Source organism: Dipodomys ordii, unplaced genomic scaffold (genome assembly GCF_000151885.1).
Source record: "Dipodomys ordii isolate 6190 unplaced genomic scaffold, Dord_2.0 Scaffold13, whole genome shotgun sequence".
Classification (NCBI taxonomy): domain Eukaryota; kingdom Metazoa; phylum Chordata; class Mammalia; order Rodentia; family Heteromyidae; genus Dipodomys; species Dipodomys ordii.
The window spans coordinates 11,978,191-12,003,163 of NW_012267229.1; the positions used below are offsets into that span (position 1 = coordinate 11,978,191).

Here is a 24,973-nt window from a genome sequence, read left to right on the forward strand (position 1 = left end):
GCCTGTAATACTAGCTACTCAGGTTCGAAGCCAGCCCAGTCAGGAAAGTTCTAGAGACCTTATCTCCAATGAACTACTAAAAGTCGGGAGTGGTGCTGCGGCTCAAAACCCACAAAAAACCCCACCCCAAAACAAAATGAAACCCGACGGGATCAGGTGCCGGGAGCCGGAGAAGCCTTAGCCCACATCTGCCTCCTGAGGAAGTCGCAATGAGGCAGGCAGAGGAGCGCGACACCACCCCAGCCCGGCCCAGCACAGCTGCATCCGGGGACCTGGAGCGTCCTGACTTCCGGCCCTCCCTCGCGGCCGCCGGGACTTCCGGGACGTGCGCGCCGCGTGGGGGCGAGCACGCAGGGCGGGGCGTGCGGGGGCGCGCGCGTGCGCAGGCGACGCGCGGAGGGAGGAGGCAGACTCGCCGAGTCGCCGCCAGGTTCGCTGCCGGTCCGCTCGCTCACCCGGTCTCGCCGCCCGCACCGCATCCGCCACCGTCGCTGCCGCCATGGGAGTGCAGGTGGAGACCATCTCCCCCGGAGACGGTGAGTAGACGCCCGCGGCCCCGGGCCTCCGCGCATCCTCTCACCCGCTCACCGTGCCGTCTGTCTGTCTCCGCAGGGCGCACCTTCCCGAAGCGCGGCCAGACCTGCGTGGTGCACTACACCGGTGAGTCGGGCGGGCCCGCGGGGTGGGGGGTCCGGGACGGCGCCCCCTGCCCCAGGACCTTGGGCGACCGGCCGCAGAGGCCCGGGGGAGTTCGGGGCGTGGCGGCCGCGAGGCCCGCGTGGCTGGAGGCCGAGGCCTGGGCCACGCCCGGAGGGGGGCAGCCTGGGGCCTGCAGGACCCGGTCAGTGTGAGCCCCGCCGTGGTGAGCGAGGCTGCGGCTAGGTGTGGCCTCGCATATCCTCATCCGGATCTGTGCCCGGTGTGCTTTTTTATCGTACCCACTGCCGGGATGGGGAAACTGAGGCTTGAAGCGGCAGATGCTTGGGAACGGACAGAAACCTACTCGGAGACCCGGTGGGAAGGATTTGATCTACTTCTGTATCCCGCTTGACACGAGCCCCGTGTGGGCTCAGCCCTTAGTGGCGATGAGTAGGGCGAGGTAACTTCAGGCTGTAGAGCTTCTTTACCCACCCACCCCCTCCCCCTCCCAACTCACAGTTCCACCTTCTGCCGGCTCGGAAGCAACCCACTTCCGAAGTCTTCACGGGGGCAGCACCTGGCCTTGGCGGGAATAGATGACCTCGGTCTTTTTCCTGAACAACTCAGCAGTCCAGACCTCGCCCAGAGCGATGGCCCAGGGTGGACCAGAAGCGAAACGTGCCACTGAACACCCCCAAGCCCACTAGGAGGGGAAGCTTTTCCTCATCTTCATGTCAAAGATAAGAAAACCGGAGGCCCAGGGAGGAAGTACATAGTGATTAAGCCAAAAGAAAATTTAGGTTTCTCACCCTCCACCACCACCATCCCGCGCCAAAATTTAAATATCAAGACTGCGAATCTTGGGACCATCTTTTTACTCCATGCCCTTACAAGGTCCTCCTGGGTTGTATGCTGTGGGGAAAGGGGGAGGGCTGGGAGCTGGCTGTGACTCCATAGCTGTGGGCTGCTGGCTCCAGGAAGGGGGGGGGCATGTTGCTGCCACAGTTGTTATGAATAACTTCCCTCCCCCTCCTTCCCCTTTCTTCCCCATCCCACCCTTTCCTCTGTTCCCCCTCCCCCTCCTTCCTCTGTTTCTTCTGCTCTCCTCCACCCTTCCTCCATCTCCTCCTCCTCCTGGGCAGTTCTGGCCAGACTGCTTGGGGACAACCCCTGTCCTTCCCTCCCTCATCTGAGGAGACTCCCTCTTTTCAGAGATGTGACTTCCATTGCAGGGGGAGCGGCGGGGAAAGCTGCTAACATCTTCCCTTCCCAAAGCCTTTTTATTTCTCTAGTTCCTCTCCTTGAATTGAAATGGCTGGGAAGGAAGGCGTTAAGGGCTAGCTCCTTTAAATGCTGTCAGAGGAGGTGGGGTGTGGAAACTGCCTTTGGAGGGAACCTTCTTGAACAAAGCTGGAAAGTGGTTTGGATGTTTAACCAGCAGTCATTGTGGGACCACAGTCACCCTCTGAGGCTGGAAGCAGATAGGAGAAAAGCTCACCAGTTTGGCTGTTTATTTGATCAGCAAAGTGAGACAGTAACCTTTGATTTGCAGTGCTTAGATGAGGGGACCGTTCTTCGAATCTGCAGCCCCTCTGCACCTGTTTGTAAGTAGCCACATGAGTCTACTGGCTACGCCTGTCCCCCTCACGCTTGGCTGTTTTGGTGTTGCTGAAGGCTGGACACCATTGTGTGGGTAGAAACACATTTCACCACACTGCTTGGTGAAAAGGCCCCACACAGCATGTCTGGAGCCTTTTCCTAGAAGAACAGATGGTCGTGGGACCCAGAACACCATCAAGGCTCCCAATGCCTCTTCAAGTCTGTGTTTTCCTCGCGGGTGGCACCCACCCACACGTTCCCAGAACAGCAGGACCCTGGCATGCATTAGGACAAAAGCCTTCTTTTTTACTTCATTTTGATAAGCCTTACAAAGACGTCTTAGTGGGAAGCCAGCTTTGCCTCATGCTTACAGAATAGGCTGTTCTGCTAGCGGCCCGGCAGCTTTGTTCCTGTGGGTCTTGCCCCCAGCCTCCCAGGAAGAACCTGTTTGAGACCTGTGGGGGAGTGAGAGGAAGGGTAGGCTCTATGAGATTTCATCTGTAGCAGTTCAGGTTTTTAAATTACTGGGAACAGAATCCATCTTGAGAGCACAAGATCAGATGGGCAGGTTATCATAAAGATTTGGTGAGAGGGCCTATAAAGGCAGAAAGCCCATAGGCCCCAAGAAGCAGGAGAGACTCTGATGGATGCCTCTGCTTCTCAGCTCGGGTTTCTTTCCCTGTGACCTCAGTCCTGTTAGAGATTTGTATTTTTCTGCTCTCCCAACTGGAGAGTGGTGAAAATTTCCTGTGTACCCACCCCTGCCCAGGTAGGTGTTTGTGTGTTTGGCTCCATTTGACGATCTTGCTCAGATTACTAACTTCCCAAGAGTGAGGAGCTGGACTCGCTTGGGTTTGTGTCAGGTGTGCTCCCTTGATCATGTCTGCTCTGGCCAAGTGTCCCCTCTTGCCGGTTTGGGGGTGGGTCCAAAGAAAGAGCACTAGAAATAAGGTACTGGAGTGGTCTTCCCTCCCCACCCCCTATGGCCACCAGTGGATAGCGCAGTTTGACTTTTATCTCAAGGATATTTAAATGCCACTAGTGGCTCCCATTGGTAGCCTTGATGTCATGCTCAAGGCTCCTTTGGTGCTTTGCATGACCTCTAGCAGAGCGCAGCATGAGCAGGGCTGCAAAGAAACGCCTCCACCCCCTCCTTGTGGAGCCAGAGGGAAAATGTAAACTTCACTGACTATAGCCAGGCAGCTCCAGGGAGGGTGACAGGCATTGATGGAGGTGGGAGGGAAGAAGTGGGAAGGTAACCTGCCAATTAAGCGCCTAGAGGATTGAGTAGATTCCCACGGCCCCTCCCTGCCTCCAGTAGCTTGTCATCTTTACTGTGGAGCTTGTTCTGACACACCACGAGGTTCATGTCCCTTTTACTCAACATCAGCAGGCTGCGTGCCTGCCATTGTAAGAACAGCCTCAAATGGAGTGGAGGAATTCTTTTTTTTCTTTTTATCCTTTTAAAAAGCAGTTGGACCTCTTATCCTTGGGAATCAGGCTTAAGATATCCATAGCCCCTTGCCTTCTGACAGGAAAGCCAAGAGTCCCTCAGCCTCATCTCTGCAAAGAGCCACCTGCTGGCCTGCCATGGCTTCCAGAGCAGGTGTGGCCGCTGGGCTGCAGCCCCCCAATCCTCTTGCTCTTCTTTAGCCTTTTCTGTCCCTCAGCAGCTGTTTCTCAGTAAGTGACCTAGTGTCTGGAGGGTGGTGTTGGGGCAGACTGACTGGAGCTGTGTGGATGGGCTATGAAAAAACAACCATCCAGGGAGGGGATGAGACCAACAAACTAAGTAGACTAAGACCTGCTGTGGTGAGGCTTAACTGATGGAGAGGACATTAGTATGGCAGCCTGTGTGACACGTCAGGTACTAAGAGATGCTGGGGAGAAAGTAAAGCTGGAAGGGGAATTTGCTTGTAATGAGCATGGTAGGAAAAGGGCTGTCACAAGTCATGTCTTACCACTCAGAAGGGAGTTAGAGACTGCGTTGTGGCTATTGGAAGAAGAGAATTTGTATAGGGCACAAAGGCTGAAGTAGATTGTGTAAGGTGAATGTGGTGGGAAATGAGAGATGGTAGAACCCGGTGAGTTGAACAACACATTAGACTTCCTGAGTCAGGTGGCAGCCAGTAAGAAGTACACAGCCTTAGGCTATAAACCTTTCCCTTCTGGCTCTTGTGGGGGTTGTCCGGACCCAGGAGTCTGGTTGTATGTGTGAGACTATGCCAGCCCAGATCTTGGGCAGAAGTGGTGCCAAGTGAACAGTGACCCTCAAAGAGGGTGCAAAGGGCCTTTGCTGGGTTCAAGTCCATTACTGCAGAGCTGTGCTCTGGACAATGAAGCTTCCTCGACAGGGTCCTACATGGACCTGAGATGGATGGAGTTAGCCAGGGCTAGGACTGCCTCCCACTTCACATGTGGAGAAATAGATATCCAGAAAAGGGATGGAGTGCTGTGTGGCTGCATGTATGGACATGGCCTCCAGGTTATGTTTGTGGCAAAAGCTATCGTTTTCCCCTTACATTTGGGGCCAGAGGAGGTTATTTGTAGGGCTGGGGTTGGCTGAAGCCAGTGTGGCGTGGTAGAGGTCAGTCCTGTTTCTCCTTCAGTTCATCTTAGCACATTGTGGTGTTGGTACTGAGCAAATGCTATGTTCCTCTGGGGAAAGTGCCAGTATCCTTCTCTTCCAGAAAGAGAGAGGAAGGCTCCCTTGTCTTAAATGAACCAAAGGCTCAAAGTATTCTTGTGTGTGTGCAGCTTGGTGTGGGAAGGGTTTCAGAGAAAGAAAAAGGAGACTGGAGCAAATCTGTGTGTTACCTCCTAAATTCCGCAGTTTGGGGCATCTTGTCCTCCATGCCATTTCTTTCTACTTGCAGGATGTGCATTCCCATAATCTGGTTTGTAAACATCCTGGCACCTCACCTCAGAAGACTTGACCTCACCCTTGGAAAGGAGGGCATTCTCTTCATCCTCTTACTTTTGTCTCATCTGGAAAAATTTTATAGGGTCTAAAATCAAAATCAGACTCTGAGGCTACCCCAATTGTATGTAATGATCCTTTTAGGATCATTATTTTTGTTCATACATTAGTTGTACAAGGAGGGTTTCTCTGTGATATTTCAGTTCACAAATACAACGTACCCCCACTATGACTCTGACTCTCATATAATATCCAGAGTTGGTGTGTGTGTGTGTGTGTGTGTGTGTGTGTGTGTGTGTGTGTATGTTGGTCCTGGGGCTTGAACTCAGGGCCTGGGTGCTATTCCTGAGCATTTTTACTCAAGACTAGCGCGTGTGTGTGTGTGTGTGTGTGTGTGTGTGTGTGTGTGTGTGTGTGTGTGTGTGTGTGTGTGTGTGTGTGTGTGTGTGTGTGTGTGTGTGTGTGTGTGTGTGTATGTTGGTCCTGGGGCTTGAACTCAGGGCCTGGGTGCTATTCCTGAGCATTTTTACTCAAGACTAGTGCTCTACCACTTGAGCTACAGCTCTACTTTGCCTTTTTGGTGCTTAATTGGAAATGAGAGTCTCATGGACTTTCCTTCCTGGGCTGGCTTTGAGCATTGGTCCTCATATCTCAGCCTTCTGAGGAGCGAGGCTTACAGGTGTGAGCCACCAGCTCCTGGCTTATACAGACTTTTTTTTTTTTTTTTGCCAGTTTTGGGGCTTGAATTCAGGGTCTGGGCACTGTCCCTGAGCTGCTTTTGCACTCTACCACTTGAGCCATAGCACCACTTCCAGCTTTTCTGTTTTGTAGTACTGAGGAATAAAACCCAGGGCTTCAGGCATGCTAGGCAAGCACTCTGCCACTGAGCTATATTCCCAGCCCACTTCACAGACTTTTTAACAGTCAAAGCTGGTTTTTATGAAAGCTTGTGGAGTTACTGGGCCTTGGAATTTTCCTTCCTGTCCCAAGAGCTCCAGTCACGTTGGCCAGTGATGGTTTTCATCAATGTACCAAGCCTTTTTTCCCAGGGGCAGGTGACCCCACACTGCCCCGTTCCCTGTCCCATGGCAGGCTTTTTCCTAATCTTACATCACCGTTTACATGACACCTCTGGCCCTTGACTAATGTTATGCCTTATACATACATGCACACACGCACCTCTTATTCTCCCAACAAGAGAATTAGAGTCGCAGCTAATCTCTTACATTGCCTTTGTCCCTACCAGTTCTCAGTTCCCCAGAGGCCAGAACCCACTAGTGCTGTACCTTGGGGTCACCCTCTGCTTGCTGTTGATGAACAACATCTTAGTGGGTGTTTGAATGGGAATGGGAGAGAGGAAGCCCACCTTTCTGTCTTGGTGGTACAATATTTCTGTTTTTTTTTTTTTTTTTTTTGTCGGTCATGGGGTTTGAATTCTGGGCTTGGGTGCTGTCCCTGAGCTCTTCAGCTCAAAGTGAGCGCTCTACCGCTTGAACCACAGAGCCACTTCCAGTTTTCTAGTGGTTTATTGGAGATAAGAGTCTCACGGACTTTCCTGCCCAGACTGGCTTTGAACCGTGATCCTCAGATCTCAGCCTCCTGAGTAGCTAGGATTACAGGTGTAAGCCACCAGTGCCTTGGCTTATTTCTATTTCTTTTAGGGTAGAATGTGTAAGAAAGGATTTGCACCTCCTTGGGCTTTGCTTTGTCCCTTCAGGTTAGGGGGTTGTGTCCAGGCACCCACTGCGCACAGGTCAGCAACCAAAGCCTGCCCTCAGTGACAGAGTTAGGAGATGGAGCCTCACTTTGCCTTAAAGGACATAGTCAGCTACAAAGAAGTACCTGGAGTACAAATAACAAACAATGAGCCTGATTCATGTGCAGAAATGTCCATTAGCCAGTAAGTACTGGGGAAGGGGCAGGGAAAGGTTGAGCCTGGATTTTGGACCAGCAAAGGCCTCCTTTAGGCAAAGGAACCTTTAGGCAGAGACATGAGGAATGCTAAGTGAATGCTGATCCACTTGACTGTTGAGAACAATTTAGGCAATGCAAGTGCAAAGGTTCTGGGATGGGAGATTTCCCAGTGTGAATGCAGAACATAAGGAAACCATGTTCTGGGTTAGAGAAGTCTTGAGTAATTCGGTGAGGTCAGAGAAATGGTGGAGGTGGAGTGGAAGCTGTAGTAAGGTGTCAGCCACTTTAAGGGCTTCTTTTTTGAGTGAAATGGGAAGGGTTTAATCCCACAGAAATCCAGTCTGACTTGTATTTTAAAAGAGTATCTAATTGGGCACCAGCCTGTAATCCCAGCACTCAGGAAACTAAATTCTTTGGGGAATGGAAAGTTGAAGGTCAGCCTGAGCTATTTTGTCTCAAAGGAGAAAGGAAAAAAAAGAGCTGGGAGAGTGAGGGAAAGGGGGACATTGTCCAAAAAAGAAATGTACTCTTTACCTGACTTATGTAACACCCTTTGTATAGCACCTTTATCATAACAATAAAAAAAAATTTTTAAGCCAGTCCCTGTTGGCTCATGCTATAATCCTAGCTACCCAGGATACTGAGACCTACAGGATCAAAGTTTGATGTCACTCTGGGCAGAAAAGTTGACTGGACTTCACCTCTAAATAACCAGCAAAAAAGCAGAGCTGGAAGAGGGATTCAAGTGGTAGAGTCCCAGCCTCACAATCACAAGGTCCTGAGTTCCAATCCCAGTACCTATGAAGAATGAATGGCTGTTTGGCTGCTATTTCAAGTTTATGTTGCAGGAGAGCAAGGGCAGAAGCAGAGACTGGAGAGGGGTAATGATCCTCTGGAGCAAAGGAGCATGCTATAAACCATTAAACCCTACCTACCATTACACTTCCCGCTAGCTGCTGTTGTGACACAATGTAGCAGTCTTCTTCCCCATATTAGGATTAAGAGGGAAATTGAAAGACTTGCCTAAAAGTGTGCATTCCCCTCTGTGTTCTTTGTATTGCTGTTGGGATCTTGCCGGTTTTTCCTATCTTGGGTTTTGCCTTGGAAAATAGACTTTGGATCATAGAATCTGAAGGGAGTTAGCCATGCTGCAGGTAAGAAATGTGCTGTCAGTCCTTGCAAACTCCAGAAAGTGACAGTGAGGGGGAAGCTGGTTCCTCTCAGGTAAACCCTTGAGCTTTGGCCACACCATCGTGGGAGGTTGTCAGAGCCCCAGTTGAGAAGGTTACATTAGAATTCACTTGCAGAGCCTCAGAAATGGAACACAGTGACCTTTAAAGCCTTTTACCTGCCTAAGGGTAAAATCTTTTCCGCCATTATGATTGGACAAGTGCATGGTGATCTGTTAAACCTGAAAGCGGCGTGACTTCTCCAGGCAGAAGCCATTTCCTTTCCTTCCAGTGTGTGGGGAGGTGGAGTTACCCACTTGTCTTTGAGTTGGCTTTTTTTTTTTTTTAACTATAGTGAGAACTCATCCAAATACCGTATCTTGTCAGATGTGATTCCAGAGCATACAGTGATCTCACTCCAGTGGTCATTCACCAGCATATTTGGGTGACTCACCTGTATTACATCATTCCAGCCGGTCGGCTCAGACCACTTCTCGTCATACAAATAATTCTTGAGTTATATGCTGTTTAGTTACTTCATCTGGTCACAATGAGCATAACCACCATGACCAGGTTGGGAAACAAATGCAGCTAACTGCCCCCTTGGAGAATGTAAAACTCACCATGGGACTTAAGGAGCCAAGAGGGGGTGGGAGCTTTCTGCATAGCACTGGGCTGGGGTATGCAGGCTGTGGGCAGGCATATGAGTTTCTAGAAAGGCAGTTAGGTGAAACGTGGTTCAGAGAGCTTGTGTATCTGATAAGGAAGGGGATCAGCTGTAAGGCCTTGGGCAGAGCAGCCATCTGGGAAGGTACTGAGTGACTTCAAATGCAATCTGCAGGCTCAAGCTCCTCAGTTTGGCTCTCCTACCCCACTCAACAGATGCCCTGGTTGTACTTTGGAAATGGAACTGTGTTGAAAGTGGATTCCTCTCCTAACTGCAAATGATAGAGAAGTTTGGAAGGTATGGGGCTTGGGATGCTTTATTGTTTAGGGTTAGGTTTTTGCTTTTTAAATCTTTAATAAAACCTTCCAACCAGGCACTGATGAGTCACATCTGAAATCCTAGCTACACAGGAGGCTGAGATCTAAGGATCTTGGTTCTAAGTCAGCCCGGGCAGGAACAAGTCCACAAAACTTTTTTTTTTTTTTTTGCTTATGTGGTGCTGGGGAATCGAACCCAGGGCCTCATGCATGCAAGGCAAGCACTCTACCACTGAACCACCTTCTCAGCCCAAGTCCACGAGACTTTTATCGCCAATAAACTACTTAGAAAAAGCCTAAAGCAGCAATGTGGCTCAAGTAGTAGAACACCAGCCTTGAGCAGAAAGAACTCAGGGATGGTGCCCAAGCCCTGAGTTCAAGCCCTAGGACCTATGTAAAATGTGTCTGTGAGAAGCTGATTGGTGAATGACTGCACACTGCATTGTGACTTGTGTTTTCTCTACAAGTGCTGAAGCCATGAGGTTCTAACTGCTGCCTTCACTCACCTCCCGTGACCTGTGTACACTTAGGAGAAATCCCTTTCACCAGGCAGAGTGCGCTGGAAATGACTGCCATTTCTTTTGGGTTATTAGTGAAATGGTAACCCAATAGTCATAGTAAATTTTAGGCCTGGGCCTGGGCCACTGCTTCTGTTGGCTGGGACCAAGAGCCAGGAACAGCCAGTCTGGGATTAATCTGTCTGCTCAGTATCATCTGCCCTGCCTTTGCCTTCTGCAGATTCCTTCTGAATCAGAACCTGCTTAAAAGCTGGAGTGAAACCTAGCATGGAGAAGGCCCTGGGTTCCAGCCCAGCACTGAAAACAAACAAGCAAACACAGAACCCATACACAAAAAGAAGTTAGCTTCAGTGGGAGAGACAAGCTCTTCCCACACCCTCTTTTATTTTAAGCCTTGTCGCTCCTACTCCAAGGATTTGATTCTGGTTCTTCACCTATGAACAGCTAAAGACTTTGAAAGGAGACCCAGGCATAGGTGACCTCAACTCTACATGCAGCCAAAGCTTTTGGTCTTTGGTCAGTTGTATGCTTTTACCTGGAGATTCCTATATGTTCACAGTTTTCTCCCGATAAGTGACCAAAGGTGCTGAAAGAAAAGATGGCCATTCTGGGATTCCTCCTCAGCTGGTTTTTTACCATATAGGGAAGAAGGTCTAAATATGGAAGCCTCCTGCTTGTCCTGCTGATTCTTAAAAATCATGCAAGTGAAGCAAATCCAAAAATGCTTGAGTGCCAACATTTAGTTCAGCTGAGTGCCACGGGGACGTAGTGCCGAGCCCAGCCCTGTTGTGACCCCAAGCTGCATTCAGCCCCACGAGCCAAGATTTCATATTTGCAATGAAGGAGATGAGCTCTTTCAGGGCAGGGCTTCTTGGTCATGCGGCCTCGCTTGTGCACAGTGGGAAAGGAGGGGGACGGTGATCCACACAGGGAATGCTGGTAATGCGTTCTGCTAAGCTGGGCCTTTAGCGCCTGAAGAATGCCAGCTGTCATGTGGGGACCGTAGCCTTAGTTGCCTCCTCCCTGCAGAGCATACTTTCTCTAGGAAATGATGGTACTAACTTGGCAGGTGGTTTCATGGTTCAAGGGCTCCAGGTTCTGGCGCAGAGATGTCCAGAATTAAAATTGGAGCAGCTGCTGCGACTTGACCTGCTGCCTGCTCTGCCTGCTCCCTCCCAGATAGAGGAAACTCTTTTTACCCATTGCCAGGGTGGGTGTGGAGGCTGAGCATATACAGGGTTTTAGTAAATGTCACTACATTTTAAAGTTTCCTTGAGGCACAATTGACATCTGGTAGACTGTACCTATTTAAAATGTATAGCTTTATAACTTTGAACTCAGGGTCTGGGCACTGTCCCTAAGCTGCTTTTGCTCAAGACCAGCACTCTATACTACTTGAGCCACAGCACCATTTCCAGCCCTTTCTGTTTATGTAGTACTGAGGAGTCAAACCCAGGGCTTCAAGCATGCTAGGCAAGCACTCTACCAATAAGGCACATTCCCAGCCCTATAACTTTTTTGCATGTGTCAGTACTGGGGCTTAAACTCAGAGTCACACCTTCAGCTTTTTCATTCCTGGCTGGCACTCTCCCACTTTAGCAACATCACTACTAGTCTGAGGTTTTTGTTGTTTTTTTTGTTTTTGCTCATTAATTAGAGATGGAATATTGTGGGCTTCTCTTACCCAGGTTGTATCAAACCATGATTCTTAGGTCTCAGCCTTTGAGTAGCTAGGATTACAGGCATGAGCCTCTGGCCCTTGGCCAGTTTGATAACTTCAAATATATTTCTTGCCCTTTGAAATACCCCTTTCTTGTTCTCCCCTAATCCCCTCACATGTGCTTTTCTAGTCTCAGAAGTCAGTTTGCATTTTCCAGGTAGATGGAATTGTACAGTATGTACTCTGTCTGGCTTCTTTTACTCCCTATAACGCCTCTCTCTTCCATGTATCAATTTTTTTTGTTTCCCCCCTCTTTTATTGCTGAATAATTTTCTATGTATGAATATACTTACCCACTCACCAGTTGGTAGATGTTTGGGTCGGTTCCTAGTTCAGAGCTCTTATAGCTAAACTTGCTTTGCGCATTTGCGTACAAGCATTTGTGTGGATACATTCTCTGGAATAAATAGCTAGGAGTGGAATGGTCTGGACAGGGGGAGAGATGTGTTTAAACTACCAGGCTGTTTTTTAGAGGAGGAGCTCTGTGTTGCCTCCCATGAGCAGTGGAGAATTCCTGAGTCTCCACATCCTAATCTATACCTGATGCAGTCCATCTTCTCAGTTTGATGGGTTCTGATGAAATGATAATACATTTTTAGATTGTGTGTGTGTGTGTGCGTGCACGCGCACACACGTGTGTGCCTATGCCTATGCAGGGAAGGGATCCTGAGATCCTGAGTACTTGAACTCTGGGTCTAGGCATTGTCCCTTAAGCCAGTGCTCTACCACTTGAGCCACAGCTCCACTTTTGGCTTTTTGATGATTAGTTGGAGATGAGTCTCACAGACTTTCATTCCTGGACTGGCTTCAAACTTTGACCCTTAAATCTTAGCCTTCTGAGTAGCTAACGCGATGGGCATGAGCCACTGGCACCCAACTTTGTTGATTGTTTAAGATAGTGTCTTGCTTCTTTTTTTGTTGTTGTTGCTGTTCAATTCCTGGAGTTTGAACTTAAGGCCCCAGGTGCTGTCCCTGAGCTTTTTTGCTTAAGGCTAGCTCTTAGCATTTGGGCCATACCTCCATTTCTAGCTTTTGTTTTTGTTTTTGTTTTGTTTTTTTTGGTCGGTCATGGGGCTTGAACTCTGGGCCTGGGCGCTGTCCCTGAGCTCTTCAGCTCAAGGCAAGCACTCTACCGCTTGAGCCACAGCGCCACTTCCAGCTTTCTAGGGGTTTATTGGAGATAAAGAGTCTCATGGACTTTCCTGCCCGCGCTGGCTTTGAACCACGATCCTCAGATCTCAGCCTCCTAAGTAGCTAGGATGACAGGCGTGAGCCACGGGTGCCCGGCTGCTTTTGTTTTTCTTTTGGTAGTTAATTGGAGGTAGTCTCATGGGCTTTCCTACCCAGGCTGGCTTTGAACTGCAGTCCTCAGGTCTCAGCCTCTTGAGTAGTTAGGATTACAGGTGTGAACCTCTAGTACCTGACCTAAGGTCTTGCTGCTTGTTGGGGCCTAGACCATGATCTATTTCAGGCTTCTCAGAGATGCTGGGATGACAGGCATACGTCATCACATTCAGCTTCCCTCTGTTGAGATGGAGTCTTACTAACTTTTCCAGATGGGCTGGCCTTGAACTGTGATCCTCTTGATCATACCAGTTATGGTGCACTCAGCTGTAATTTTGACTGAGAATCTATGTCAAAACAAAACCACTTTTTTTTTTTTTTTACTATAGGTAAGGTTGTGTGTTTTTTTTTAAAGCCATTTCAAGTTCTCAGCAAAATAGAAAGAAAGGTAAAAGGATTTCTGAAATACCTACTAATCTTCAATATGTATAGTGACAGATCCACACATAATCACCCAAAGTTCATACATAGTGTTATGTTAGGATTTGCTCCTGCTAGACAGTCTAGGTTTACACAAATGTGTGATCTGTATCTACTGCTGTAGAAACATAAAAGTTATTTTTACTATCTTAAAACTCCCTCTGCTTCACACTTCCCCTCCTGGCAACCACCAGTCTCTTGGCTATCTCCTTAGTTTGGAGATTGTGGAAACCAAGTCTTGAGGGAGATAGTTTGGGGGTGGTTCACTGGAATGACTATCCTTTGGTGTTCCTGATGTCTGGTGGTCCCAGGGTGGCTGCTGTGGGTCTAGACCTCACATCATCACACAATATTCAACAAGAAATAGAGGTAGGTCTTTTCTGGAAGAGGTGTACATGGTAGGTGAGGTGTAGTACCTAAGCTAAATAGTTCCTTCTACCCAAACTGACTCACCTACACTAGACCTGGTATAAGGAAAGGCTTAGACCATTTCTAGTTCATTTCCTAGGCTGGAAAAGTAATCAGAAAGAGGGAATGGGGGGGGGGGCTGGGAAGGTGGCTCAGTGGTAGAGCACTTACTTGCCTTGCATGCCTGAGGCCCTGGGTTTGCTTCCTCAGCACCACATAAGCAAAAAGACAAAAGCCGGAAGTGGCGCTGTGGCTCAAGTGGTAGAGTGCTAGCCTCGAGCTGAAGAGCTGAGGGACAGCGCCCAGGCCCAGAGTTCAGGCCCATGACTAGACCAAAAAAAAAGAGGAATGGGGGCTGTGGGTCAGGACTGCTATAGCCTTAGCACCAGGTGCCTCTCTGGGCATGTCTTGCTGGGTTTTATCCAGCCAGTCTGCAGTCAGTGTCAGAGACCTCACTTCTGTCCTGGGCCTCAACTCAAGGTCTCCTGAGAAGAGCAGCAACGAGTAAGAGGCTATTTCTGGTTATCGGCTTCCTTCATGGTTCATAGTCCCCATTGAGCTAAATAAAGCTAGAGTCCAGCCCCACCAGTCACAGAGCCGGGCACTGGTAGCCTCATGTCTGTTAGGAGCAGTCTCACAAGGTGCCTGTGCAGGGGAGGGATCCTGAGGACGTGTCTGCCTCCCACCTTGGCGAGTGAAGTAGAGCTCAGAATGGGCTGGTGTGCAAGGAGAGCGGAGCACTGAGGCCTGAGAGAGCCCCTCTGGCCCTGCCCTCTGCCGCCGCAGCTTGTGTGTTAGTAAAATCAGCGGTTCTGGGGTGCTGGTCCTGCTTCTGGCATGGAACCAGGGGTAGATCTGCCCCTGATACCTCCCCTAGCACTCAGCTGCCCCAGGACATCTGGCTCCTCTCCTGCAGCCCTGCCTCCCATTTCCTGTGTTGTGAAGCCTGCAGGTCTGGTGGCTGTGGTACAGCCTTCTACTTGCAAGTCGAAGTGGAGTGCTGGAATTGTGCCAGGCTTCCCTTCTCTGAGCACAAGCAAATGTGTTTAGGCGGGTCATTTGGGTGATATTTAGGACCCCGGTGGATGCCACTCTCAGCTGCCAGGAAAATCCATTCCATGTCTGTGCTGGTTCAACAATCAGCCGGCCCCTGGCAGTCTGGAGTTGCAGTGGACCTCCAGGTCAGCTATCCATCGGAGGAGCCAGTGCTGATAACGCTTGTGACAAGGAAGTGGCAGATGTCTGCTGCAGATGTCTTTTCCTCCTTCCTCTCAGCACTCCCCCCTTGGGTCTCCATCTCTGGGTAATAACCTCCCCCTTTTGTTGGCGGGCACTGTTCCGGTCTGCCTGGCTCCTGGGAAAGCATCCAGGAGCCAAAGACGTGGTGTTTAGATTTCTAGTCTAGCTTTACCCCTTGATCAGGTTCTGTCACTTCTCTGCGCCTGACATGGGGGAGGCGCTGCAGGGGGCGGGGCGTGCGAGCGCGCCAGAGCCCAGCACCTGATGAAACGAGTGGAATCCATGCCGCCGCGTGCTTTCATTTCTCTAGTTACACTTCACTTTTTCCAGGAGGATTGTGATAACTCCGGAGTCAGCCTGTGTCCAGGTTCCTGGCGCCAGAAAGCTGGGGAGACTTGTTGACCACATCTTTTCCCCTAACCCTGTGGGGCTGGTGCTTGTGCACGCATGCTCATGCGTGCCCTGTGTGTGAGCACCAGTTACCCAGCCTGGAGAGTGGCAGCAGGGGCTCGTGGTTGGGTGGCAGGAGGGAAGAGAGGTTTGGAGGAGCAGTGTGCATATACCAGTGCCTAGAGATGCTAGGGATTGGAAAACACTGTTTCCTGCATTGTAAGGGGTTTTTTTGGGGGGTGGGGTGGGGGTGGAGTTGGTCAGTCATGGGGCTTGAACTTGGCCTGGGCACTATCCCTCAGCTCTTCAGCTCAAGGCAAGCACTCTACCACTTGAGCCACAGTGCCACTTCCCACTATGAGTTCTTGTGTCAGCAAGGGCCCACAATTAATCCCAGTTGCCTCAGAAGGTAAAGCCTTTGTGAAGACTTAACTGCTGGGGTCAGGGAAAGTCCCTGCAGTCCCTGCTGCAGTCCCCTGGCTACCCAGCAAGGTCACAGCCTGGTCTCCAGCACCCCACCAGGCCCTTGGTCCCTGGTGTCTGGGATGGTCTCTGCCCTGCTGCGTTCTGACTCGCCTCCTGTCATTTCTCTCGTTGCTCATGTTACACTGCCCTTTTTCACAGGGATGCTGGAAGATGGAAAGAAATTTGATTCCTCCCGGGACAGAAACAAGCCCTTTAAGTTTGTGCTAGGCAAGCAGGAAGTGATCCGAGGCTGGGAAGAAGGTGTGGCCCAGGTATGCTCTCATTGTTTCATTCCCTGGTATCTTAACTTCTACATTACTGTAGAGGGTAGCATGTTCACCTGGCTTTTCAAAAAGAAAAGTTTCTCAAAGGTAAAGAATAAAGTCCCCTCATCCTGCCCCATCTGCCTAATAACCTGACACATGCCCCCTGACAGGTTGTATTGTAGTTTCTGTATATGTGTGTGTCCACCCTGCTGCTTTCCCATGTTTACACACACATCGTTCTGCACATTGCTTTACTCTCCTTTATCTCTGTGCCAGGGTACAGCTACGCAGTACTCCCTCAATGGATGGGTGACGATTGTTATCCCAGAGCCCTAATGATGCCCACTGAAGTAATCTCTAATGTCTCAAAGTAGACATTTGTGCATGTTGGGATCAGACATCTGGAAAGCAGGGTGAGTGGCTCAAAGGCCACATGTAGCCATCATCTCTTAGCAACTCTTGCCAAGTTGCCATTCCCGGGAATCGGGTCTCAGCGGGTACCGGCAGGTTGTAAAGGTGCTGTCCCCCTTGGCACCAGCAGTGCGGTGTGCTGCTTGACTGGCTCACGGGACGGTAGGAAATGCTCTCTCATGTCTGTCTCTTTGTCGACAACATGTACTAGACCACTTCAGAGGTTGGAAAAAGGTCATTCTGTTTGTCTCAAGTGTTTCCTCACCTCTTCCTTCACAATTTGTGGAAACAACTCTTATTTGCCAACACTGCAGAACTCCCAAGAGGCAGTAGGGTACCCAGGCTTGCCAAATTTCAATTGGACTCTGTCCTTCGGGGTGGCTGGAAATTTTTCCTTGGCTTTAACTACGTAAAGAGATGTTTATGGTAGGCTGAGACCTGGTGTGGGGAGCTTTATAATTATACTCCATATGGCATATAATGAATCTTCCTTTTTTTTTTCTTTCTTCCTTCCCTTTCTCTGCACACGCGTGAGGGCGTGTGTGTGTGTGTGTGTGTGTGTATACACCAGTACTGGAGTTTGAACTCAGGACCTTGCATTCTTGGCTTTCTTGCTTACAGCTGACACTCTACCACTTGAGCCTTGCCAAACAGCTCAGCATTTTGCTGGTTAATTAGAGCTGGAGTCCCTCAGATTTTGCTGCCTGTGCTGGCTTAGAAGCACAGTCCTCATATCTCAGTTTCCAGAGTAGCTAGGATTACATGCATTAGCTATTGGTGCCTGGCTAAAAGGGAGGTTTCAGTGGATCTCTTTCCTACACACTTTAGCAGCTCTAAATACCATGTGGTTTTCAAACTCTTTAAGCCTTCCCCTTCCCAGGTTGCTGCAAGGTCGTGGGTTGGCAGTGCAAGGAGGAGACCCTGTGTAGAGACCTGTGTGGTTTCCTTCCCCCTCCAGCCATGTTCTTCCCCCCATCTCCCATGATCTGGCTATCCCCATCCCCCAGACCATTGTACAGCACAGCCCATTTTCTGTGACTGTTCCAGCACTGGACCAATAGCTTGGGTTACCCTAACTGCCGTTGGGCAGTGTCGTCAGCCTGCTTTATGACCCAGGCTTGGCAAGGCTTGCGTGGCAGTGGAGATGCCCACACTCCCCTTGGCTTCAGTGTCACAGCTCTGTCACTGGTAAGAAGTCTGAAGAGTTGGGGAACTAGGCAGTACATCTTTAAATTCTCCTCCTGAAATTAAGTCCCCTTCTGTTTGACTGTTTGGGTTTGACATGTGTTCGTATATAGAAGCTGCTACAAGTCATGTCTGGCAACTGCCATTCTTCATCCAGCACCATGACCTGGGCATCTTCCTATGCAGGCATATTAAGCCACAGTCTAGGCATGCTGTGAAACCATTCCTTTGTCACAGACTTTCAGATTGTAGCAGAATATTCTACAAGTACAATTACTGAGTCAAAAGAGATAATTGCTTTGTAGGTAAAAACCATAGCTTGTGTTCCTCCCCCATGGTATAACCCCTCTTTTCACTGTATTTGATGTTGGTGTAATTTGTGGAGGGGGAAAAAACAAATTGTTTAAATAGGGATACATGTGGACCAATTGCAACAATGAGGTGTACAAGACATTATGTTGAAAAACGAACTTTAGGGCTGGGAAGTTGGCTCAGTGGTAGAGTGCTTGCCTTGTATGCATGAGGCCCTAGGTTTGATTCCTCAGCACCACATAAGCAGAAGAAAAAAAAAGCTGAAAGTGGCGCTGTGGCTTAAGAGGTAGAGTGCTAGCCTTGAGCTGAAGAGCTGAGGGACAATGCCCAGGCCCAGAGTTTAGGCCCCACGACTGGACAAAAAAAAAAAAGAAGAAGAAAAACGAACTTTACAACTTTGGCATAAGGGGGGGGGGGAGATGGAGATGGGAAGGGATGATAAGGGGAAACAAAGGAGGAGGCAACAATGCTTGATAAGAAATGTACTCATGGGGCTGGGAAGGTGGCTCAGTGGTAGAGCGCTTGCCTTGCATACATGAGGCCCTGGGTTCGATTCCTCAGCACCACATAAGCAAAAAGAAAAAAGCCAGAAGTGGCGCTGTAGCTCAAGTGGTAGAGCACTCGCCTTGAGCTGAAGAGCCGAGGGACAGCGCCCAGGCCCAGAGTTCAAGCCCCACGACCAAAAAAAAAAATAAACCATAGGTTGTGTGTGTGTGTGCACATGCGCGTGCATGTACACATGTGGACACCAGTTCTGGAGTTGGAACTTAGGGCCTAGTCACTTGCTCAAGGCTAGCACTCTACCACTTTAGTTAGCCTCAGTTCCACTTTCGGCGTTTTTGTGATAAGAATCTCAAGGAGCCTGTCACCAGTGGCTCACGCCTGTAACCCTAGCTACTCAGGAAGCTGAGATCTGAGGATTGAGGTTCAAAGTCAGCCCAGGTAGGAAAGTCCATGAGACTCTTATCTCCAATTAACCACCAGAAAACCAGAAGTGGTGCTGTGGCTCAGGTGGTAGAGCATTAGCCTTGAGCTAAAAGGGACAGCCCCAGGCCCAGAATTCAAGCTTCTCCCCCCCCCCCCCCCACACACACACAGAGAATCTTGAGGAGGGCTGGGAATGTAGCTTAGTTGTAGAGTGCTTGCCTAACATGCATGAGTCCCTGGGTTCCATTCCTTGGTACAGAAAAGGCCAAAAGTGGTACTATGGCTCAAGTGGTAGAACGCTAGCCTTGAGCACAGAGAGGCTCAGGGACAGTGCCCAGGCCCGGAGTTCAAACTCGTTGACTTTTCTGCCAAGGCTGGCTTTGAATTGTGATCCTCAGCTCTTAGCCTCCTGAGTAGCTAGGATTATAGGCGTGAGCCAGTAGTACTCAGGAAACCATAACTTGTTACCTCTGCTTACCACCTTAGTCTGACATGTCCTGATTTCTGAGAGGAGCTACAGGAAGAATAGGTTCTGAGCTGCATTAGAAAATGCATTTCCCTCCTGCCTTCCTCTTCAGTCACCAGCTTGAATCCTGGGTCAGAGAGCCAAGAATGCACATGTGCTGTCTAAAAGTAGAAGTAGGTGAGGATGGAAAGGCAGCAGAAAGCCTGCTGGTTCAGAACAGAGACATTTGCACTTCTGTGAAAATACAAAAACACCAATTGCATTTTCACAGTGAAAAATTTCCTTCATCTTGGACACTCCACCTTGTTTCCTGCTCCCCCCCCCCCAAAAAAAAAGCAGCACTGGAATTGCTGGTACCCTTCTGAAGGTATTTGTGTTAATGGAATTTTACTTACCTATTAGAAAGAATGGCCAAGTGCCGGTGGCTTACACCTGCAGTCTTAGCTACTTAGGAGGCTGAGATCTAAGGATCAGGGTTTGAAGCCAGCCTGGGCAGAAAAGTCCCCATGAGAATCTTGTCTCCCATTAACCACTCAAGTAAGAGTACTAGCCTTGAGCACAAAGAGGTTCAGGGACAGTGCCTAAGTCCTGAGTTCAAGCCCTACAGCTGACAAAAGTATTACGATTATATCATTTGTAGGGTAATGGATAGCCCTAAAACAAATCATGCCAAGTGAGGTAATTCAAGCTCAGAGAGACAAATCATGCCTCTTTTCTCATATGTGGAAGCTAGATCTGATCATCTATATAGGACTCTTGGCATTCACACAGACTAAAAGAGGACACACTTTGGGGAGAAACTGAAGGTATAACCTCCGTGAACATTTAAAATATGATTTACCGAAATGAATTTCAGGAAATAGAAAGATGGGTTTTGTTGTCATTGTTGTTTGCCAGTCCTGGTGCTTGAAGTCAAGCAAGGCCTGGGTGCTGTCCCTGAGCTTCTTTTTACTCAAGGCCAGTGCCCTACTACTTAAGCCACAGAGCCACTTCTACCTTTTTCTGAGTAGTCTCACAGACTTTCCTGCCTGGGCTAGCTTTTGAACCACCATCTTCATATCTCAGCCTCCTGAGTAGCTAGGGTTTCGAGCATGATTAGCACCTGGTTAAGCATAGTTGTTTTGTTGGTCATGGGGTTTGAATGCTGGGCCTGAGCACTGTTCCTCAGCTCTTCAGCTCAAGGCTAGCCCTCTTGAGCCACAGTGCCACTTCTGGTTTTCTGGTGGTTTATTGGAGATAAGAGTCTCATGGCTTTGCTGTCTGGGCTAGCTTTGAACTGGGATCCTCAGATCTCAGCTTCCTGAGTAGTTAGGATTATAGGCGTGAGCCACCAGCGATATACACACACACACACTTATTTATAATACTGTTGATGGTAGTGGTTTGTTTTTGCTTTGGTTTTTTTTTGGGGGGGGCACAAAGAAGAGAACACAAAAAGGAAAGGAGGTAGCTCAAGTGGTAGAGCGCTCCCCTTGAGCTGAAGAGCTGAGGGACAACGCCCAGGCCCAGAGTTCAAGCCCCACGACCGACAAAAAAAAAAGGAAAGGAGGAAGAGGGAATGGATGCAATCATGCTATTCTGTATGCACTGTGGAAAATGAGCTATGTAACTTGTTGGCAGGAATAGGAGAGGGAATCTGGGAGAAAGCAAAGGAAGAGGTGACATTGACCCCAAAAAATAAATGTACTCATTACCTGACTTAAAAATGGTAACCCATGAATGAATGAATACCTTAATAATAATAGAATTATATTAAGAAAAGGAAATGTTCGTGTGTACACAATGGTCATGTGCAGCACTTTAGTGTGCTGTACAAGCACTGAAAAATACCCGAATACCACTTTATCCATGTTTTCTTTAAATCAAAGATTTGATCTCAGTACATTGAGCCCTCTGTATTCAGAGTTCCTGTGTCTATAAATTGAGCCAACCACAGATTAAAACTATTTGGGGAGAAAGAAGTTGCATCTGTACTGCGGGCACACAGAATGAATGGAAGCCAGGCTAATCCTGGGAGTGTGTCCACGCTTCAGATAACTTGAGTCTTAGTTTTGTTTTTTTGGCAGAGTAATGTAAACTTAAAATGGGGAAATATATTTAATATTTCATACTAAGCTTTAAAGGGAAACCTGTTGTCATTGCATATGTACTTGATGCAGAGACGGTAATAATAAAAGTTCAGAGACACTTGCATTCAAACAAGAAGAGAAAACGAATATAGGGAGAGTGGATATAGGCATGTGCATGCACGCTGTTGGTAAGAGACTCAAGCATCGCAGGTTTTCATCCTGGAGCCCATCTGTGGTGGATACCCAGAGTACGACATGCAGAGCACCTGTGCCCCTAAACCCCTGGCCTCTGACATGTCACTCTGCTCACTGTCCCCTCAGTAAGGAGGATCAGTCAGTAGTCTTTAACGGCTGTTGGGGGCCCGAGAGCCTGTCCGGTGCCCCGGCAGCTGCAAAGGCACTACTTTGTCTAGTCATCACCGTCCTGCGCTGCCCAAAGAACACACATGTCACCATCTTCAGTTTTGCTTTCATGAAGCCAGTCTGGCTGAGAGCTTCTTTCTTACTCTTTTCACAGATGAGTGTGGGTCAGAGAGCCAAATTGACTATCTCTCCAGACTACGCTTACGGAGCCACCGGTCACCCTGGCATCATCCCACCAAACGCCACTCTGGTCTTTGATGTGGAGCTTCTAAGACTGGAATGACAGAAATGGCCTCCTCCCTTAGCTCCCTGTTCGTGGGTAAGGAAACCATGCCAGAAGATCTTAAGTACCTTTGCTCCTCCCGTTACCCACTTTGAATGGGTGGCACAGGACTTTCTTGTTCTTCTCTTACTGAGTCGTCTCCCCCTCCACCCCCCAGGTGGTAAGAAGTGAATTAAAAATGGCCTGAATGTAAAGGTGGACACATCTTGAAGGAACCTGTGGGATGTCAGCTGTTTATAAAGTGTTTTTATATGTAGCTTATTAACTAAACTGAGTTGAGGTCTGGAACCATAAAAGCATGAATGACTTTGCTCTGCTATGCTTCTAGAAGCTAGGCGGGAAAACACCTCTGACACATGCATTATGTCCAGCTTGTTTGGCTCTCAGCCATACAGTTTGAAGTTACTGCCTGTGAAATGATGGAGAGGTGTGGCCACCTTCACCCCTCTTTGGGGAGCAAGCCCAAGATGCTCCAGGTCCACCTGTTACCAATGAGCAGAGTGGGCAATGAGGCCCCAGGACACTTGTGAAGTGGAAAGGTGTGCTCAGATCAGACAGCCCTGGAGAGAAGGGACCTGAGTCTGTCTTCCTGTGCAGCAGGTGAGGACCAGACTCAGGGAGAAGGACTCTCAAGGTCACATCCAAGCAGTGGTAAAAGTGGGACCAGACCTATTTCCCGAACCCATTGTATACAAACTCCATGTCATAGTGGCACCTTTTCACAAAGGGGTTAGAATCCTAAACATGTGAATGCCATGTTTCTTGTCCAGATTTGGTCCAGACTTTCCAGATTGCTCGCTTTAGTCTCTGCATCCAGGAAGGCACAGCCAGGGGCTGGGAATGAATACTTTCATTTGAATGCTTGTCTTGCTGGGGGCTTCTTGGAGAAGTGAATCCAGAATCAGCAGCATTCCCTCCCAGCAGCCTGGACCCCTGTGGTAAACACACAGCCAGGCTGTGTACTGGCTTGTTTGTCCTTCCTGCCAGGAAGAAGTCCCCATCACTACAGAAGCTCTGTCTTCACTATAGTCTACATATGGCCCAGACGCTTTTCCCACTCTCTGAGATCTGAGTCATTTGAACATAAATGCTGTTTAGGGAACAGACTTTCTGTAAACTGGTTGGGCTGGAGGATGGGAAAGTAAGAGTCGGTGGCTGTAAGGTACATTAATGCCACTGCTACTTTGCTGGCCTGAGAATATCTCGGAGCTGCTTTTTGTAAAGGTCTCAAAAGCCACAGGGCATCCTAGAGAGCAGTAGATTTGAATGAATGCTGTAGACATTTTTCCAAGTTTATCCTCCAGTATAAATACCAATTCAGGTCTGTGGCTTACAGACTGGACTACACATGAAAAGATCTGGGAAGCTTTTAAGGCTAATGGGGAACTATATGGAGAGCAGCATGGGGGATAACCACCTTCTGTCCTCAGCATGCTAAACTTAACCTGAGGTTAACACAAAAGAGCGAAAGAAGCTACGTGAGCCAATTTAACAGAAGGACGCTCACCTGGGAGTCCAGCAGCAGCCCATCTGGCTCTCCAGCTGGAAGGAAGGTGGCTTGGTCCAGAAAGACCTCTCAGCTACAGGGATGGGGCTTGGCAGAGCAGATGGCATAGTCCCTGTCCCCACAAAGAACAGTGAGTTGCTAGAACTCACAGATTGATTTTCTGTTTCCAACAGATCTGCCATGGAAGGATCTGGTGCCTCCAGACGCTGCACACGAGTCCATACGGAGCTCTTCCTGATGCCCCACTCCACTCTATAAACATCTGCCCCGACTGAACGTGTTCTGTCACTCGGCTTTGCTTCTGACACCTCTACTTCCTCCTTTCTTCCTCCTCGTATGTGTGTTTACCTGAACCATATGCCATGAACCTCGTATTTTGTTTTCATTTTTGGGGTGAAGATTCAGTTTCAGTCTCTTGGATCTAGGTTCCAATTAAGCATCTTGTCAAGTATTAACAGCACAAGTGATGGGTTAACTTTAGACTAGGAATTGGTGTTGGGGTGGGGGTTGCAAGAATCTTTATTTTATTTTATTTTTTTGGATGAAATTTTTATCTATTATATATTGAATCATTCTTGCTGCTGCGCTGCAAAGCCATAGCAGATTTGAGATGCTGTGGAGGGCTGAATTGTTCTCCAGTGTGCGAGGTCCTTCTGTTCAATTGATAACCCTGCCCAAAATGGAAGGGGTGGGTGGGAGGAGCCTCTGTGAGTCCCTCCGCCACCTCGGAAGCCTGCCTTTCAAAGCAGGCCATTCACTGCGATGTTGGACACTACAGGTATCCGTCCCTGGGCCGGCAGGGGCCTCTGAAGCCTTCGTGACTGACTTCTTTTCTTTTCTTTTCTTTTTTTCATCCTGTGGTTTTTCTAATGAATTTTCAAGACTTTTGTAATCTCAAAACTATCAAGCTCCACTTGCTAAATTCTAAGAACTTTAATTGAAAGTTTCAATCGAAGGTGCTGTTTGTAGACTTACCACCCAGTGAAAGCCCAGCCATCATGACAAATCCTTGAGTGTTCTCTGAGAAAATGATGCTGGTCATCCCAGCTGCAGCATCTCCTGGGTTTGATGCTCGGCTCTTGGCTGATAGCAATTTCCCAGCTTTCCCTTCCCTGGCCCCTCTCACCCTCTGCTGTCTGGTGTAGTGATTTGGTGAGAGAAATTGTCGCTTTGTTCCACTTCCCCACCCTGCACCACACATGAGTTTTATTATTGCAATAAAAGTGCTTTATGCTGGCTTTTCTCAGCAAGTCGTCATGGTGGTTCCTTAGGGGACAGTGGGAGTCTCCAAGGTTGTGTGCTGGCAGAGCAGCAGCCAGGGGCCACCTGGGGGCTGCTGGGTTGGAAGGTCAGGTCCTGAGACATACAGCAAAAGAACTGCTTGGAGGTCAACTGGGAGAGTCAAGGATCCCTTCCCTCCTCCCCACCTCTGGGTTGAGCACTGTGCTGGGTTCT

General features: G+C 48.9%; 1 protein-coding gene across 1 annotated transcript; it reads left to right on the forward strand.

Moving 5' to 3' along the window:
- Positions 1 to 322: 322 nt before the first annotated feature.
- Fkbp1a (FK506 binding protein 1A, 12kDa) lies at positions 323 to 24,768 on the forward strand. The gene is made up of 5 exons (XM_013011036.1): positions 323 to 536; positions 613 to 660; positions 15,889 to 16,001; positions 21,883 to 22,047; positions 23,692 to 24,768. The coding sequence occupies exons 1-4, from the start codon at positions 500 to 502 to the stop codon at positions 22,009 to 22,011; spliced, it is 327 nt and encodes a 108-aa protein (XP_012866490.1). The 5' UTR covers positions 323 to 499; the 3' UTR covers positions 22,012 to 22,047; positions 23,692 to 24,768.
- Positions 24,769 to 24,973: the final 205 nt, after the last annotated feature.

Excerpts from the sequence above, each read along its gene's own strand:
- Fkbp1a (XM_013011036.1), top strand. The coding sequence starts at position 500 with ATGGGAGTGCAGGTGGAGACCATCTCCCCCGGAGACG. Across the intron at positions 537-612 it reads GACCATCTCCCCCGGAGACG|GGCGCACCTTCCCGAAGCGC; the intron begins GTGAGTAGACGC and ends CTGTCTCCGCAG. Across the intron at positions 16,002-21,882 it reads GGGAAGAAGGTGTGGCCCAG|ATGAGTGTGGGTCAGAGAGC; the intron begins GTATGCTCTCAT and ends CTCTTTTCACAG.